Raw genomic sequence first — 18841 nt, 5'->3', positions numbered from 1 at the left:
TTTTTGGAATGGGGGTTGTATGGCGAAATTCAGAAGATGCCACAAACATTTAAACTCAATTACTCTCACCGGCTAATCTCTCACTGGGTTTAGCTAGAACAACAGAGACATAACATTACAGGCAGCATGAAATCTGGCGAGGATTGTGATACAGTGAGATTTAGGTAAATGTTGATAAGGTAACAGGTGATATGGCTCTGATAGCAGTGGGAGCAAAAATACCAGAAACATCTTAGACATAACACTGGACAGCTGTATTTGACAGATGTAAATAAAGGAGTGTTACACTAGCTAATGAGTTGAAGATCCTTACTTAGAGAAGAGGAGCAAGTAATCTCAGGATGGTGCATGTGCAGACACCCACAGTCCAAAATATCCGAGACCAAAAGAGGTCCCGGCATCTGCGGTGCCAGTGAGAGCAGGCAGCCCGATGTCTCCAAGGTAGACAAGCAGGAAGCTGGAAGAACACAGCAAGCCAGGCAGCATCAGGAGGTGGAGAATTCCACCAGCCTCCTGCTTGTCTACCTTGGATTCTAGCATCTGCAGTTTTTTTCTTGTCTCCAGCCCGAGGTCTCCTGGCACTGTGGTAACGTCAAGTACAGGGAGATCAAGCCTAACGCAGAGGAGGTCAACCCTTCGTGGGGAGCATTGCTTAGCGCTTAAGATGGACTGCAATGCTGAACTTTTAACTTTATTTTACTATTTTTCTGCTTTATACTAATGAGGGCTTTAATATTGAACTTTTTACTATATTTCCTTATTTTTCTACTTTGTTTCTAAGATTCTGTACCGAAGATGATGCCAGGAATGGTGATATTGTCCATTTTTCACTGTGCTCCTGGATCCCTGTACTTGACCACATGTGACAATAAAATCTAATTCTAATTCTATTGTCTTAAAACCTAAAGTAAGGCTAAGCTGGTGGGAGCTGAGAAATGACCAATAACAACAGGGCTTTTAGTGTCAATCAGAAAAAAAATTAAAACTGTTTCAAAATGATCTGCTTGTTTTAAACACATTTATAAAATATATTATTCATGAAACTATTGTCTAACTGACTGCAAGGCAAATTTGGAAGGAACTATAAGACATGGGAACATGGAGGATCTACAGATTAGAGTTTTCTGGATAAAGTCTCCTCCTGATGTGTTGTCAGGATGCATAGACCAGGAGAATCTCTGGTTTAATTGCTGAGGCAGCTCAGAAACATGGACATCTGATGGACAGCTTCCAGGAGATTTTGTGGGAAGGGAATCTTCAGTCTGACTCTTTCATTGGTGTCTGTCTTTAAAATATTGACCTAATAATTTCACAGCTGCAAGTAAAGAAAGGAGACTAAGTCCCAAGGCAGTAGAATACTCTTGATGCCATGACAACTGGCCTCAGTCTCTACAGTTAGTGAGAAATGGCCAGTACCCATGATCAATAATCTCTCTGGCAAATACATGGCTGGATATCAGATGGGAATGTGACTTAACTATGCTCTATGAAATACTTGACCTTGGCCTATTGTGACAGCCTTTGGACACTTGTCCTGAGGGCATTAAGTCAATGATGTACTGTGGAACTGGCGTTACATGTAGTGATGGCAGGATCTCTGCTAATTGTGCGACAATTGTGGTAACTTTTAAGCAAGATGTGGACATTAATCAGGGATTCACACATATTCCTACAAATAGTTGCAAATTGAAACAACGGGGTTAGGAGTCATAAGCATGTACTGTATCACTCTGTAAAAAAATTCTTATTAAAGAATGCAAAGATTGGCTCCCAATCTATGCTTCACTGACTAGAACATTATAATCCCTGTGGTAGAGAGTATTAGGATAGCATCTCAGGGATCACACACCAACACCAGTCAGAGAGGTGTTACTGGTCAAGTCCAACTGTGCCTCAGAAAGCTAATGTCTTTCCTGAGTGATGGAGAGGAGAGAGGGAGTGAGGAGATGCATGTTTTGTTTAGAGAGGTGACCAATGTACACTAAAGCTCAGCAGAGTGAGATTTTGGAATCATCCGCACAACATTCAACTACATCTCCTTTGTATCATGCAGAGGAATTGGCTTCAATCAGCTTGAAGCTGTAAGTTGAAAGGCAACTATTTGGACCAGTTCCTGCACTTTAACAGAATGAGCTGTTCCAGCCCACAGGAAAGTAGAGAAAAAGCAGCAAGCTAGCTTCCCCAGAGCCATGAAAAATTTGTTTCAATTGACAGAGACAATGGAAAGTCCCCACCTACACAATTCCGATAAGATAAATTCCCAGAAAGTCCTTGCTGTAAATTCATTTTCAACAAATGTTGAACTAACCCACATTGTCCTTTCTGCAATGTTTATAAGTAAAGTTTTGATGCAAGAATTGAGAGATGATTTGGAAATAATTTGCTGTGAGGATGTTTGTTTCTGATAGCTGTGTGAAGAAGATACTAAGGCTCAAGAGAGTTGGATTTTGGAATTGATTCTGTGACATTTATCTTCATCTCCATTACACTGTCAATTAAAATGGATTTAAGTCCACCTTAAGTTCCCATTCCTAATTTCCCTGAGGGCATTAAGAGTCAATAATGTACTGTGGGTGTGAATCACATGTCATGGTGGCAGGATCTCTGTTAATCGTGTTTAACTGAACACCCGTCATGGCATTACCCAGCGGTTCACATGTGACCTTTATAAAGCTGCAACTGTTGAGTTCAGATGCGTAAGCATGTAATTCTGGAAATAAATATTTGGAGAAATGTGTAACGATTAGTTCTATTTCTAAGCTACACTGACTGGACAATAACCAAGCTTGTTCTAAAAGGCGTTAGTCAACCAGTTGAATTGTTATGACAAATCAGGCACATTTCAAATCCTGGTATTAATTAACAAACTTATGACATTTATGTGAATGTGGGAGATGGGATTCGAACTCATTATGCCTGGTTTACTGATTCAAGACCATACACGTTAAAGCACCAGCGTCACTGTGGCATTAGAATCGCATTGACAGTGAAATTAATTTGCTCAGCCGACCTGCCCTACTGTAAGTTTTTCAACAAAACATATCAGTCAGCAGTCGGAGAGTTAATTACAGCATGTATCTGAAGCTTTCCAAATGGACAAACACATGGGATGAATCCAAGCATGCTGGATACTTTACGCTTCTACTGCCAAACATTTTTTTCAAATGGGATGAAATGGCCCAAAGGCAAAACAGGAAGGGCGAGAGGCTGGGAGAAGCACAAATTCTATGCAAAATATTAACCACTCCAACTTCAAGAAAAGCTTCCCTAGGGAACGTTAGCTCCACGTTATTCCTGCGGTGCATTGAGATGAAGATTGACAGAGACCCAAAAACAGTTGCTTCTTGTCATTCCCTTAAAGTTCCACTCCATGACTTCAGCGTAAAACGTCAATGTTGAAAATTGCACTGCTGAATGAGTGCTGCACTGTCGTGGACATGTTATCTTTTGAAGATGTTAAATTAATACCCTGTCTGTGCTGCCAAAAGGGCATATATTTGAAGAAGAATAAGGGAATTATTCCTTGGTGCCCTGGCTGATAGTTATCTATCAGTTAACAGAACAAAAACAGACAGCTTGTCTATTATCATGTTGTTGTTTGTGGGAACATACTGTGTGTAAATTGGCTGTCACATTTCTAACATTACAACAGTGACTACAATTCAGAAACAACTTCGTTGAGTTTTGGACTGCTTGTGACAGATGCTATATAAATGCAAGTCTTTCTTTTTCTCTATTGTTTCCGGAGGTGGACATTTAGGGTCCCTACAAGTCCACCTCTGACACCACATTGCTGTGGCCAATCTTCAAATAGAAGTCTAAACTCTAAGAGCTCATGGGCTATTTTACCACAGGGGTTTCATTGCTGAACCTGACTGTTGTTCCAAGCTTCCATGCCTTTCCATCTGAGGATGCTGGATAATGATGGTAAGGGACAGTCTGTACCACATTCCTCTTCCTTCTTAGACTAGCAATACAAAGGACAGCATGAGCACACCTATTACCACTCAAGTGAGTCTGATTAATGCAGCATGGAGCAGGACATTCCTGATTTGAAAGACTGGAATCTCGTGGGAAGAGAAACACAATTACTGTAGGGACCTCCAACCGCTCTTCACAACAGCAAACAAGATGTCAGTTTATACTCAAATTGCAAGCAGACCACCCAGCACTGATGACATCATGGCCTGTTCATTTTGATCCCCCCCTCTGACCGCTTTAGTATAATTGCAGCCTGGGATTTCCTGCAGTAATTTTACATTTAAGCTCACTGCCCTTCGTGCTGATGAGTTACAATGTTCAAAAACTTTACATAATCACCTCGGAAGCCAAAGCCCATTTCCTCGTTTCAACAGCAGTCAGGCCCCATGCTAACCTGCAAAACTCGATATCCACAACATTTATGGCACAAAGGAATATACAGGCAGGCTCTCTCATGCAGTTACAGAGTCGATGGACTGCTGAATGCACATTTCCCGGAACCACAATCTTCCTTCAATTGTCATTGACTCACTAGCCATCTCAGTGAGCTGTAGCACATCTTCCTGCCTCAGCTGCTCTGAGGCAGCATGGAAGCTCTTTGCTGGTTGTTGCAGGCTGTGCTAGAAGCATTCAACTCACCATAAATAGTGACATTTATGTCTTGCGCTCATTTTAACATAGTAATGCGGGCTGATGGTGCTGCCCCCAGGTGTATAGAAGAGCTGACCAACTGTACATTGGTCTGCTCTTCTGCTTATCCCCTGCTGGCAAAGGTACTATCATGTGAGGCACGGTAAGCCAGGGAGAAGGAACAGGTAATGGCAGCCGAGGTAAAACTAGTGGCTGCAGGTTCAGATTCCTCTTGTCAATTATCACTGAGCCAAATCCTTGTTTATTTGTCCTTGCAATATACCGGTCTCTACTGAGGCCAGTGCTTATTGCCCATCCACTGGTGGTTGATGAACCACCATCCTAGACTATAGCAGTCCATGTGCTTTAAGTGGACCCATAGTGCTGTTAGAGAAGGAGATCCAGGAGTTTGACCCAGAGACATTATGGAACGAGCTGCCAGTGGAATTTGTTGAGGTAGTACATTAACAACATTTAAAAGAAATTTGGATAAATACGTGGATAGGAAATATTTAGAAGGATATGGGCCAAGTGCAGGGAAATGGGGTTAGCGTGGATGGACATTTTGGTCGGCATGGACCAGTTTGGGCCAAATGGCCTGTCACTGTGCTGTAGAACTTAATGACTCTATGATTCTAATACTGCAAAGGAACAGTGATATAATTTCAAGTCAGGACTCTGCGCGGAATGGAAGGGAACTTGCAGGTGCTGGTCTTCCTCATGTGTCTGATACCTGTCTGTTTAGGTGGTAGCAGCTACAGGGTTTGGAAGGTGGTGTTGCGTGAATGAACACTGAGAAACGCAACTGTGCGGGGAAAGTAGTCATGTCCTTCAATGTGTGAAGAGGTGAAAGCACTGGCTTCACTGACAACTCACAGGCAAGACAGATAAGAGATGACTAAACCTTGTGAATAGGGTTGGTGATGCAATGGCAAGTGGGGACCTCTGAACTCCCTGACAAAGCCCCCACCCTCCAACTTTGTATCACTTCAATCACGAAGGACACAGTTTGAGGTGCAGCAAAGCAAAGCTTCCACCATTTTCTTGAGTGGTCAGCCACCGCATGAATGTAACTCACATTCAGGGCCTCAAGGTTTTCTGGAGTGAAAGCAGAAGTTGCAAGGGGCACAGCTCCTCTGAACATCATTTTACTTTCCGATTACCACTTCCAAAGACGTCAATTACTGTCAGCTCTTCAGCAACTTAGTACCAAAACAGACTCATTTTTCAGAATGGTTAACAAAACAACACAAAACAATACAGCATAGGAACAGATCCTTTGGCCCTCCAAGCCCGCACTTGTCACATTTTGCTCTTCCACACTAACAACTGTCTTCACTTACAGGATCCATATCCCTCTATTCCCTTCCTATTGATGTATTCGTCCAAGTGCTTCTTGAATGCTTCTATTGCGTCTGCTTCCTCTATCTCCTCTGACAACATGTTCCATGCTCTCACTACATTTTGTGTGAAAACTTGCCTCACGCATCTCTGTTAAACTTTTCCCCTCGCACCTTGAACCTGTGCCTTCTAGCAATTGACCCATCTGATAATACTCCTGACCTAAACAGAGGAAGGCACCATTCAACACATCTTGCTCTGCTACTCCTTGAAAGAATTATCCAATTACTTGCACCAATCCCTAACTTTTGTCTTTGCCCTGCCAATTCCATCTTCTCAGGCACATATCCTGTTACTTTCTGAAAGTAAACAGTCAATCTGCTTCTGTCACTCTTTCAGGCAGTGCATTCCAAATCATAACAATTCACCGTGTTAAAATAAAAATTCTTCTCATTTCCTTTGGATTTTACGCTTGGTTCTTAAACCTGTCTCATTTGGTTACTGACCCTCCAGCATGAGAAACAGATTTTGCCCCTCAACTCTAATCAAAAGCTTTTGTAAATCTGAGTAAATGAATGAACATTGCACAGGAATTAATTAAGGTCTTTATCATATGCTGACAGCATTACCAAATGTTTCAGAAATATTTAATATTTTTGAAGTGAAGTCACTAATTAAGTGAGGTAGCACATTTATCCAGATATACTAAATGAATAAAAACTCAATGTAAAAAGCATTAAACTGCTCCTTCAAAAAGTGCACTGCAAATTAACTGAGAGTTAAATTACTTAAATTTATCAGTAAGTAACTGTTCACGCATCGCTATGAAATAAATTCCCTCATGCTCTGGCAAAGGCATTAAAAACTATATCTAAACAGGACACCTACACTAACCCATTTCTCAGAGGTTGTCCTAATATGTTATTGAGAGTGAATGAGTGAGGGTCAGGATGTGGATCAGAGAGAACAGTGCAATGAGTGAGAGATGGAGAGAATGGGGTGGATTCATCTACTGGGGTGACCTTGGAGCCAGGAACGACATGTAATTAGGTGGGATTTGGGGGTGATGGTGAAGCTGACCTCGCCACCTTCGTTCCCCACCCCACACCCCCAATCAGATTCATGCTCTGGCAGGATTTCTCATGGTCTATCTTCTCACTGCCCACTCAGACCCTGAGCTGCCCTGTTAATAACCACTTCATCCACCAGATGTGATGGGACATTAGTAACTGGATAAGAAGTGATAGAAATTCCACCAAACTTTGTGATGCTTTTACAGGAATGATAACGATTAATAGCAGAACCAAGCCGTGATACTTAGAATTGCACACAATATTCCAAAAGTGGCCTAACCTATGTCCTATACAGACGCAACATAACCTCCTAACTCCTTTACATAATGCTTTAACCAATAAGCATGATTTGGGGATGCCGGTGTTGGACTGGGGTGTACCAAGTTAAAAATCACACAACACCAGGTTATAGTCCAACAGGTTTAATTGGAAGCACTAGCTAAGACAGAAAAAAATTCTGTGTTTTACAATTGTGTCCTCCACAATCACCTGATGAAGGAGCGGCGCTCCGAAAGCTAGTGCTTCCAATTAAACCTGTTGTATTATAACCTAGTGTTGTGTGATTTTTAACTTTAACCAATAAAGGAGAGCATACCAAATGCCTTCTTCACTATCCTACCTACCTGCGACTCCACTTTCAAGGAACTATAAACCTGCACTCCAAGATCTCTTTGTTCAGCATCACGCCCAGGACCTTGCCATTAAGTGTGTAAGTCCATGTGAGAGAAAATCAACACAAAAGGAGGTCATAAATATGAGAGTAGTCATTGTCCATTCTTAATTGTTCTTGAAAAGGTGGTGGTGAGCTGCCTTCTTAAATCGCTGCAGTCCATGTGCTGTAGGTGCACCCACAGTTGGGAGGGTAAGAGTTCCAGAATTTTGATCCAGTGACAGTGAAGGAATGACACATAAATCCAGCAAGAATCTTGGGAGAAACATTTACTTAGAGAATGCTGTGAATGCAGAAGTCACTGCCATCAGGAATAGCTAGGGAGAATAAAAGCAATAAATTTAACAAGGTGGTAAATAAAGGCAGGTGAGGTAAAAGGAATTGAAAGGAAGTAAAATAGGAGGAAGCTGATGTTGAACATAGACACCAGCAGTTGGATTTGGGCCGAATGGTCTGTTTCTGAGTTTTACATTTTATGGAATGAAGGGCATCATCCCACTGCTGTTGGGATCAACTCTTTTGCAGAAGGCACTCTCTGGCCATGCTTGGTTCACAGCAGCTGATTAGTTGTCACGGCACTGGACATTGAGAAGGCGGGCGGGGTGGGGGGGGTTGGGCAGTGATGGTGCCAAGGAGACCCCCAGCTCATGAACTCAGTCTGCACTCCCCACATTGCCAAGCTGAGGCCTGGGTCATTGCATGATCCTGGGGCTCTGCTGCCTGTCCTTCTGGCAGTAGCCATAGCATCCCGGTGGCGCTGCTGAGCATCAATGCTGTCAAGCCTGGAGTGACCAGTTGTTCGCATTGACAGATCTTCTGGCCTTGGCATCTTGATTTTGGGGCAAGGTTTGTTGCTGGCCTTGACACTGCTTGACTGGCCTGTGACTCAGCAGACCAAGGCAGCGTGGGCTCTTATTGGCTCTCCCGACCGTCAACACTACACCATGGTTCCACCCATTCAGGCATAGAGACAGAGGGAAAGGGTATGGCACAGAGAGAAAGAGAGAGAGAGAGGGAGAGAGAGAGAGAGAGAGAGATAGAGTGATGAAGCTTGAGCAATCAGAGAGAGGGAGTCAGAGAGAGACAGACAGAGAGATGGAAGGCAGGTTAGAAAGAGATAAACAGGAACATATCGGAAAGGGAGAGAGAGTTTACACACAAAATGACAGAGAGTCAAAAAGGTAAGTGTCTGAAAGGGTATCAGAGTAAGTCAGAGAGGATAAAACAGGAGGGAAAATTGGTGAGTGTGGGAGCACCAGGCTCACTCAGATACTAATGCTGGGCTGTATTTTATGCAGTACCTGAAAATGGTTTTCCAACTGAGGCCAGCAAGAGGCAATGTTCACGCCCGCTTCTCCTGGTCCTCAAAAAATCCTCACATCGATAAAAAAAAATACAACTAATGCTATGCTGTATTCCATTCACTTTGGCTGGTTTAACACTGCATGGCCCATGTGTGACTCCAGGCGGGTGGAGGATGGAGACTACAATTACCAGAGGGCAAGTGTGTGACAGCAAGTGAATTCGTAGGAGACAGCAAGTCTCACACATTGCCAATAATCCAGAGAGAGAGGGACACTTTCCAAAATCACAACCACTACCAGCTGGAAGAACAAGGGCAGCTGATGCATAGGAACACCACCCCCCTCGATAAATTCCCTTCCAGGTCTCACACCATTCTGACTTGGAAATATATCATTGCTTCTTCAGTGTAGCTGGGTCAAACTCCTGGATCCCTCTCCCTGCCAGCTGTGGGTGCACCTACAGAAGGTGGACTGAAGCGTTACAAAAAAGTATCACCTTCTCAAAGACAACTAGAGAAAGGTAACAAATGCTGGTCTAGCCAGCAATACACATACTCTGTGAATGAATATAAAGTAAAACCTGATGACTGTAATACAGCTGTCATTTTTCTGTCTGTTAAATTCACTTTGTAAAGACAGTCACTTGATTCCAAATTCTGGGCATTAGAAAATAGTAAAGGATTCAGACAGAGAGAATCTCAAGGATTCAGAGTAAACTCAAAACACGTGCTTCAATTTCAAACGTTCTTTAGAAATCATAACAAAAAGGCTGATAGCTGCTTCCAGCGATGACAGAATGATAGACTAACATCCATGATTCATGCCTGCGAACCATCTATCATTTGTAAAAATTACTCAACAATAGTTAGCCAAAGAATGCAGACTGTTGAAGGAAGGATTTGTTTCAAAGTGTTTTGCAGACATCAGGTGATGTTAACAAAGGACAACTTACTAAATGCACATTAGTCAAAAGTTGAGAAATTCAGTTCTTCTGCCAATGAGTTTCCACAGTGGCTTCCTTCAGTCTGTAAGAGGGGTTGGTGAGGCTAACGATGAAGGAATGGTCCTGGGGAGTATTTCTGACTGATACCGTGTCCCTGTTGCCCACCTCGGAAATCAAACATCTGCCTGTCAGCTGATCAGTCAGCTGATCTCAGTGGTGTTGCTTTTTGAAGGGAAAAGAAAGCATCAGGATTGTTGAGGTGAATTATAGAGTTCTCATGCAGTGGTACTGTCACTGGACTAGACATTAAAGTCCCTGGGGTTGAAACATGTGGTGCTGGAAAAACACAGCAGGCCAGGCAGCATCCGAGGAGCAGGAGAATCGACGTTTCGGGCATAAGCCCTTCTTCAGCTTAAAGTTCCTGGCTAATGTTCTGGGGAGATAACTTTAAATCTCGGTATGGCAGATGGCGAGTTGTGAATTCAATAAATATCTAGAATTAAAAGCTCTTCTGATGGAGACCATGTAACAATGCTCAGAAAGGGTGGTGCTGGAGAAGCACAGCAGGTCAGGCAGCATCCGAGGAGCAGGAGAATCGACGTTTCGGGCAAAAGCCCTTCTTCAGCTTAAAGTTCCTGGCTAATGTTCTGGGGAGATAACTTTAAACCTCAGTATGGCAGATGGCGAGTTGTGAATTCAATAAATATCTAGAATTAAAAGCTCTTCTGATGGAGACCATGTAACAATGCTCAGAAAGGGTGGTGCTGGAAAAGCACAGCAGGTCAGGCAGCATTCAAGGAGCATTGACTCTCCTGCTTCTCAGATGCTGCCTGACCTGTTGTGCTTTTCCAACATCACCCTTTTCGGCTCTGATTCTCCAGCATCTGCAGTCCTCACTTTCTCCACCATGTTACATTTGTCAATTGACATAACATCCCATCTGGTTCACTAATGTCCTTCAGGGAAGGAAATCTGCTGTCCTTACCTGGTCAGGCTTACATGTGACTCCAGACCCACAGCAATGTGGCTGACTCTAAACTGATCTCAGGGATGGGTAATAAATGCTGGCCTAGTCAGGGACTCCCACATCCCATGAACGAATAAGTAAAGCATGAATATCAAATAATGAACAGAACTTCATTAAAATTGATGGCACGTCTTAAAATAAGTTTACGAAGGATAGAACTTCCATTTCTATAGCACCTTACATGACCTCAGGACATTCCAAAGTGTTTTAAAACCAATGACGTTGAATTGCAGTTTCTATTGTAGAAAAAGATGACAACAGATTTTCAGTAAGGTCAGGACAAAGTGAGGACTGCAGACACTGGAGAAGTCAGAGGGCTGATGCCCGAAACGTTGACTCTCCTGCTTCTCGGATGCTGCCTGCCCTGCTGTGTTTTTCCAGCGTCACTCTTTTCGACTCTTTTAGTGAAGTCAGTAAAATAAGCTTTTCTAAAATGCTGCTAGGAGAAAAGGATAAATAACAGGTAGGGCACTGGGACCTTTCTCATTCACCTGACGGTACACATGGGGCATTGAGTTAATGTCTCATCTGAAAGATAGCAGCTTCGACAGTGCAGCACATCCTGGATACTGGAATGTCAGTGTTGCTGCATTTTGGTTTACCTGAGCTGAAAGTCACGAGTTCGTCCAAAATAATACCCTAATTATGTGAAAAATATAACCCAGTTCTAAATAGAACGAACAATAAAATATTGCGTAAAACCCATCCCAAGGTCAGAAACCAGAGTAATGTAAATAGACACAAAGCTAGCTACGAAGTAATGATGAAAGCGTGATTGAAAATCTTAATTGCTGAGGTTATTTTTAATGTTGAGAGAGTAACAGGGACCAGTGAGCTCAAGTGGAGTGCCAGAGAGTGGTGTTGAAGGCTTTGCCACTATTGGTAGGGCAAAGGGAGAGGAATATGTTAAAGTCAGTGGGCAGATGGATGTTGAAGGAGTTACTGAGGTCGGAAGAGGAGATAGGGTAAAGCAGAATGTGCAAGGACTTGCTGGTCAGGAGCTAATGTTTGGAATAGTGCAGGGATGGAAGCAAGTGCAGCTTCTGATCTGTTGCTACTGTATGTGGTGGCAGTCTCGTCAATGTACAGCAAATGAAAATGAATCTGGCCTCAGGAGGTACTGAACATTATTCAAACAGCCGGCCGAGGAAAATCTGTTCAGGCACTGGAGCTTTTCCTCTCTGGAGGGTGCAAAGTCAGGGGAGAGGTCTGGAAATGGAGGTGAAATACAGGCAACTGGCATTTGCCTTAACAAAAGTACAGTGTGCAGATGTATATGTATCACACAGCGCTTTGTTAACAGTCACAGGCATGCAGGTTTGAGTATTCAACAAGAAAAGGGCAATTGCGTTTTGAACAAATGTGCAGTTTAAGAAGTAAATGCTGCAGACCAACAAGGAAAAGGCTAAAGAGGTCACACCAGCAAGGAGGCAGGGCAGGTTTCAAAGATCAAGGTTGGATCATAGAGATGGGTGGAAGCAGCTTTAACTGGGATCATGGTGCTCAACTCCTTCTTGTACTAACTGGACGAGACAGGGCTGATGCAGGATGAGTGTTCCCATGCCTAGGGAGTCCAGAACCAGGGGCTACAGTCTAAGGATATGAGTTAACCATTTTGGACTTAGTTGAGGAGAGATTCCTTTACCCAGAGTGGTGACGCTATGAAATTCACTTATACAGAAAGTAGCTGAGGTCAAAATATTAGGATAGAGTACTTGGGGCTAAAGGGATCAAAGGATATTGGGGGAAAATGCTGAGAGCAGGCAACTGAGTTGGATGATCAGGCATGATTATAATGCAAGGAGGAAGAGGCTCAAAGGGTTGAATGGCCTACTCCTGCTCCTACTTTCTAAGTTTCTACCCAGTAACCACAGAGATCCCTACTTACCATTCCAGGAAACTTCCAGCTTGTGGGGATGCAAGGGGATGAGCTTGGCCTCTTTCTCAAGGGGACTGGTGTAAGAGCTGAGGAATGGCACGGATTCCCAGATCTAGATTGGAAGACACACACACAGAGCTTTCACATATCCACTGATCTCCACCTATGTTCGCAGATTAATACACACCTGCTCATTCATTTGTTGGAATAACTTGAATCTTGCTCAAAAAAACCCACACGTTTTGCTGAAACTTTTCATCTTGTAATCATCAGGACAAACACAAGAATGCAAAATTTCACACAGTTGTAATAACTTATACTAAAGGAGAAAATTTTAAAAAAATTATTCAAAAGCATACACTAAATATCACAGGTTCAGTAAAAATGTTAACAGTGTGATAAACACACACACTTTCTCTCTCTCACACATACACTCACTAGGTTTGTGTACATTGTTATCAACTGCCTGTATTTCACCTTCACTTTCAGTCATCCCCCTATCCTCCCAGAGATGTGGAGCTTCAGAGCCTGAGCAGATTTTCACACGCCAGCTCTTTATGATATATGGCCATAGGTTCACTCTTCATCTACTCTACATTGCTGAGCCTCCCGTCATCTACAGAGGGAATAGATCAGAAAAGAGCCTGCAGGCATCAAATGACAGTTCGCTCCATGGAACCACTGACAGATTTCTAACAGCATTGTTAATACAAGTAAGCCTGGATTGCGTTAAGAAGATAACACAAGACAATCCTTTTTATTCACAGCAGGGGTGAGGACATCATGAACACAGCACTGGGTGGAGTATTGACATCACACCATCATACCCAAAAACAAATTGTGAAACTGAATGTGGGAATCTGAGCTGTCGTTCCACAAACAATTGTGCCCATGAAAGCTCATGAATTGATGTAAAAATCCAAGTGTTTCAGTAATTTCAGGCACATAGCTATTCAGGCTGCCAATCTCACACTATTTACTTGATTCTTAAAATCCTATTAAATGCCTTGGCTAGTCGTACAGCATGGAAACAGACCTTTTGGTCCACCTGGTCCATGCCAACCATAATTCCAAATTAAACTAGTCTCACCTGCCTGTGCTTGACCCACATCCCTCCAAACCTTTCCTATTCATTTTCCTAAAATGTGAATGTAACTGTACTCGCATCCATCACTCCCTCTGGAAGTTCATTCCACATGCAAACTGCTTTCTGTGTAAAAAACAATTGTCTCTCATGTCCTTTTAAATCTCTCTTCTCTTACCTTAAAAATATGCTCCCTAGTCTTGAAATACCCCACCCTAAGGAAAAGACACCTGCCATTCACCTGATCTATACCTCTCATGATTGTTAAAACCTCTATAAGAACACCTGTCAACCTCTTCCAATTACTCAGCTATTCCCTTTCCAGCTACATTCTAACAAAATAAATCAACAAATTATCTTACTGATTTTTATAATTTCTTTTCACTTGCTTCCATTCCTTATAGTTTTTCGTATTTCATTGGGTGAATGGTGTCTCTTGGTTCTAGTTGGCCTGTCGGACTTGGTGATCTAGACCTTGTATATAGTTCAAGCTAATTCTATGTAATAGGATAGTGAAGGTGCTTTTCATATAACAGGGGATTACTTAATGTTAGAAGTTATGACTTGCCTTCCATTATCAGCTGAGTGAGTGAATAGGTTGGCTTCCATGGTTAACGTAAACCAATATAAACATTGGTCTAGCATTGATAGTAGTGTGTGCCATCTACAAGATGCACTGCAGAAATTCATTATGGTTTGTTATGCAGTACCTTCTAAACCCATGACCACTTCCATGTAGAAGGACAAGGGCTGCAGATACATAGGAACACCGTCACCTGCAGTTCCCCTCCAAACCAGTCACCATCCCGACTGGAAAATAAATCGCCCTTCCTTTACTGTTGCCAGGTCAAAATCCTGGAATTCCTTCCCTAAGGGCATTATGGGTCAACTCACAGCAGGTGGACTGCAGCGGTTCAAGAAGGCAGCTCACCACCACCTTCTCAAGGGCAACTAGGGATGGGCAATAAATGCTGGTGGTGCAGTGAGAGCTCTGGGTTAAAGGAGTTAAATTATGAGAACATGGTGCACATCCTTGGTTTTGATTCCTTTGTGGTTAGAACATTTTGGGGCGATCCATTCAATGCATCCAAATCAATAAAAGAGCTCAAGCAACTAAATAGAGAAGATGGTGAAGGAATATAGAATATGGCAACAGACTCTCAAAATCTGAAGGAAACTATTTTGGATTGAAACTAAGAAAACATTTTTTAACACAAAGGGTGGTGATGTGCAATCCTGACCCCCTCAAAAAGTTGCAGTTGTTCGTAATTGAGAAGTCCAATTGTGTGGTTGATAGTATTCAATTAAATAAGGGCTTCAAAGAAGATGCAGCAACGTAGGGAGTAAATAGAGTTGAGGTACAGATCAGCCAAGATCTAATCATTTGGTGGAACTGTCACAAAGGGGCTGAATGGTGTACTCTAGTTCTGAATGGGACAACATAGTACACAAAGGTCTTCCCAAATGAAGAACGGTTATAACAAGTGACAACACAAGGATAGGTGGTGGATCCACTACTTTTCTTCACTTATATAAATGATTTGGTTGTGAACATAGGAGGTACGATTTGTAGGTTTGCAGATGACACCAAAATTTGGAGGTGCAGTGGACAGCGAAGAAGGTTACCTCAGAGTGCAATGGGATCTTGATCAGAGGACTGGCAGATGAAGTCTAATTTAAATAAGTGTGAGGTGCTGCATTTTGAAAGGCAAATCAGGGAAGGACTTTTACACTTAATGGTAAGGTCCTGGGGAGGGTTGCTGAACGAAGAAACTTTGCAGTGCAGATTCATAGCTCCTTGAAAGTGGAGTCGCAGGCAGATAGGATAGTGAAGAAGATATTTGGTATGCTTTCCTTTATTGGTTAGAGCACTGAGTACAGGAATTGGGAGGTCATGTTGCAGCTGTACAGGACACTGGTTAGGCCACTTCCCTCCTATAGGAAGGATTTTGTGAAACTTGAAAGGGTTCAGAAAAGATTAATAAGGATGTTGCCAGGGTTGGAGGGTTTGAGCTATTGGGAGAAACTGAATAGGCTGGGGTGTTGGAGGCTGAGGGGTAACCTTATATACAGGTATAGAAAATCATGAGAGGCATGAATAGGGTAAATAGACAAGGTCTTTTCCCTGGGGTGGGGGAGTCCAGAACTAGAGGGTATAGTTTAGGGTGAGAGGGGGACAATTTAAAAGGGATCTAAGGGGCAACATTTTCACTCAGAGGGTGGTGCGTGTATGGAATAAGCTGCCAGATAAGTGGTGGAGGTTGGTACAATTACAATTTTTAAAAGGCATCTGGATGGGTATATGAATAGGAAGGGTTTAGAGGGATATGGGCCAAATGCTGGCAAATTGGACTAGGCTGGGTTAGGATATCTGGTCAGCATGGAAGAGTTGGACTGAAGGGTGTGTTTGCGCACTGTACATCTCTTCAGGATTTGATGTCCAGTGAAGGTATGTTCATAATATGGCCAAACAGGTTGGGTACCGAGCTGCAAATCCTTCCAACTCAAGCCACAGCTGGCAGTAAGAGTGGGAGAGATGCCTGATTATTCATGTGATGAAAGGAAATTGGAGTGTCTACCATTACCACCCACATGCTCCAATATACAGGCAAAGACATATGTTACTACAACAATGCTGACCCTCAGGTCTTGGTGGGCAGGGTCAGCTGCCAAATTGGTGGATGATAAACTGGGAGCTCTGGAACTGTGAAGAGTACAGTGCAAAAGGTATTGCTTTGTTTGTGGAGAAAGCAGGTGGGTGTCAGAGTGAAATTCAAGGCAGAAACATAATACTACATTTTGCTACAAAGAACAATGGGACACAATACAAAATATAGTTTCCTAAATCAGTGTGCAGAAACAGACAAGCAGCTCTGTGGATAATTGAGTAAAGGTGGAAAGGTCAGGGAATGATAATTTGTACAATTATCACCGTACTCCTGCATTCAAGTAAACATGACAATAAAATCTAAATCTAAATCAAGCAGTTAATAAAACATACAGTATCCTTGGTTTTATTAATCGGACCAAGGTGTACAGAAGCAAGGCGGTTATGCTGAACTGGTGTTAGACTATAGTTAGATCACTAGGTCAGCCGGAGTACTGTGTGCAGTTATGGACACCACATTTAAGGCAGGGTGTAAACACATTGGAGAGCGTGCAGATGAGTTTCACAAGAATGGGTCTGGGGATGAGAGACTTCAGTTATGAGGAAAGAGTGGTGAAGTTGGAAAAGAGAAGGCTGAGACAGGATTTGACAGGAGCTGGGCAGAGTAGACGGGGGTGGTGACTTGTTCCAAAGATGAAAAGGATCGAGAATGGGAGGTCACAGACATGATCTAATTTGCAGGAGAAGCAAAACGTGAGATGAGGAAAAACCTTATTCACACAGTGAGTATTGATAGTCTGAGATGCACTGCCTGAAAGTGGGGTGGAGACAGTTCAATTAAGGCATTCAAGGGAGGCATTTGGATGGTTATTTGGATAGAAACAATATCCAGGGTTATGTGTAAAGGGCAGGAAAATGGCACTAAGTCACGATACTCATTTGGTGAGCTAGTACAGACAGGACAGACCGAACAGCCTCCTTCGGCACTGTTACAACTCTGTGATTCCATTTGGTGACAGTGTGGAGTGGTTTCTGATTGATTCAGTTGGGTGAATGGCCAATTTTAGTAATTGGTCCCGACAGCTCAAAGTTTTAACCCGTTCCAGCCTGGGAGGATTCAGGAGCTGCCTCTTTACTTGACCCATTGTGGAGGTCGTGGTGCTAATGGGCGGAAAGTCAATACAAGTGATGCCACCCAGCACACATGAAGTATCCTGGAAGATAACTTGAGGAAGGCTATTTTTTTGGACTCCCACGTTTCATCAGTTCAAGCCAACTGTTCGATAACAACAACATTATGATGTCTTCCTTTAAAAAATAACATTATTTTATTGATTTGGCAGCTCTGATTTAGCAGATTATGCTGTCAGGAAGCTGATCCTGAAACATTGCTGAGCACAGGAGAGTGCAGAAGCAAGATGGTCAGCAACGATAATGTCACTAAGTCTAGCATGTGCTCCGGTCAACCAGCAGCAAGGACCCCAGCTGACCTTTCCATTCTTCAAGCTTAATTAACACCATTAGATGGGCTTCATAATACCAAAATAATATCAGCATAACTATGTACCTTTGCAGCATTAACCATCCTCCAGGCATTCAGCAACCCAAAACCATGCTGGTGACTATGGCTGAACCCAGCACCATTCACTTGCCATCCAGCGATGCGGTCATCAAACTAAAGAGAAAAAACAGAATAAAGGTGACATTGTGATGACTGAATTAAGAGTCATTTATCCCTCAGCGGTTCTTATTCTCCCCACACCCCTGTACAACATCAAATCACATTTGCAGGTGCTAGCCACAACTCAGTGGACAGCCTGCTTTATTCTGAATCCAAACTTATGCCTTCGAATCTCAACCACAGTACAGAGTTATAGAGTCATACAGCACAGAAACAAACCCTTCATCCAACCAGCCCATGCTGAACATAATCCCAAACAATTCCACCTGCCTGCTCCTGGGATGTGTATATAAGGTCTAGGCAATGGAAGACACGTGAAGCTTTGGAAGAATATCAGGAATGTATGACCAATCTGAAATAAGGAATTAAGAGGGCTAAAAGGGTCATAAGATATCCTTAGCAAACAGAGTTAAGGAAAATCCCAAAGCCTTTTATTTATATATAAAGAACAAGGGAGGTAACTAGAGAAAGGGTTGCCCCACGCAAGGACAAAGAAGGAAAGTTATGCGTGGAGTCAGAGAAATTCTTAATGAGTACCTTGCATTGGTATTCATCAAGGAGAGGGGCATGGTGGATGTTGAGGTTAAGGTTAGACCTTTGATTACTCTAGGTCAAGTTGG

At 42.8% G+C, this 18841-nt stretch overlaps 1 protein-coding gene across 2 annotated transcripts in view; it reads right to left on the bottom strand.

Annotated features, from left to right (window-relative positions):
• Positions 1-18841, bottom strand: part of pcsk7 (proprotein convertase subtilisin/kexin type 7) — a 218343-nt gene that overhangs the window by 42169 nt on the left and 157333 nt on the right. For both annotated transcript variants that reach the window (XM_072593277.1, XM_072593278.1), the window contains exons 10-11: positions 18108-18215; positions 12858-12960 (exon numbers count right to left, since the gene is read on the bottom strand). In XM_072593277.1, coding sequence (XP_072449378.1) covers positions 12858-12960; positions 18108-18215 — 211 coding nt within the window. The remainder of the gene's footprint in view (positions 1-12857; positions 12961-18107; positions 18216-18841) is intronic.

Source organism: Chiloscyllium punctatum, chromosome 23 (genome assembly GCF_047496795.1).
Source record: "Chiloscyllium punctatum isolate Juve2018m chromosome 23, sChiPun1.3, whole genome shotgun sequence".
Taxonomy (NCBI): Eukaryota; Metazoa; Chordata; class Chondrichthyes; order Orectolobiformes; family Hemiscylliidae; genus Chiloscyllium; species Chiloscyllium punctatum.
The sequence above is the reverse complement of the archived record's forward strand: the minus strand, read 5'-3'. Positions and strand labels throughout refer to the sequence as shown.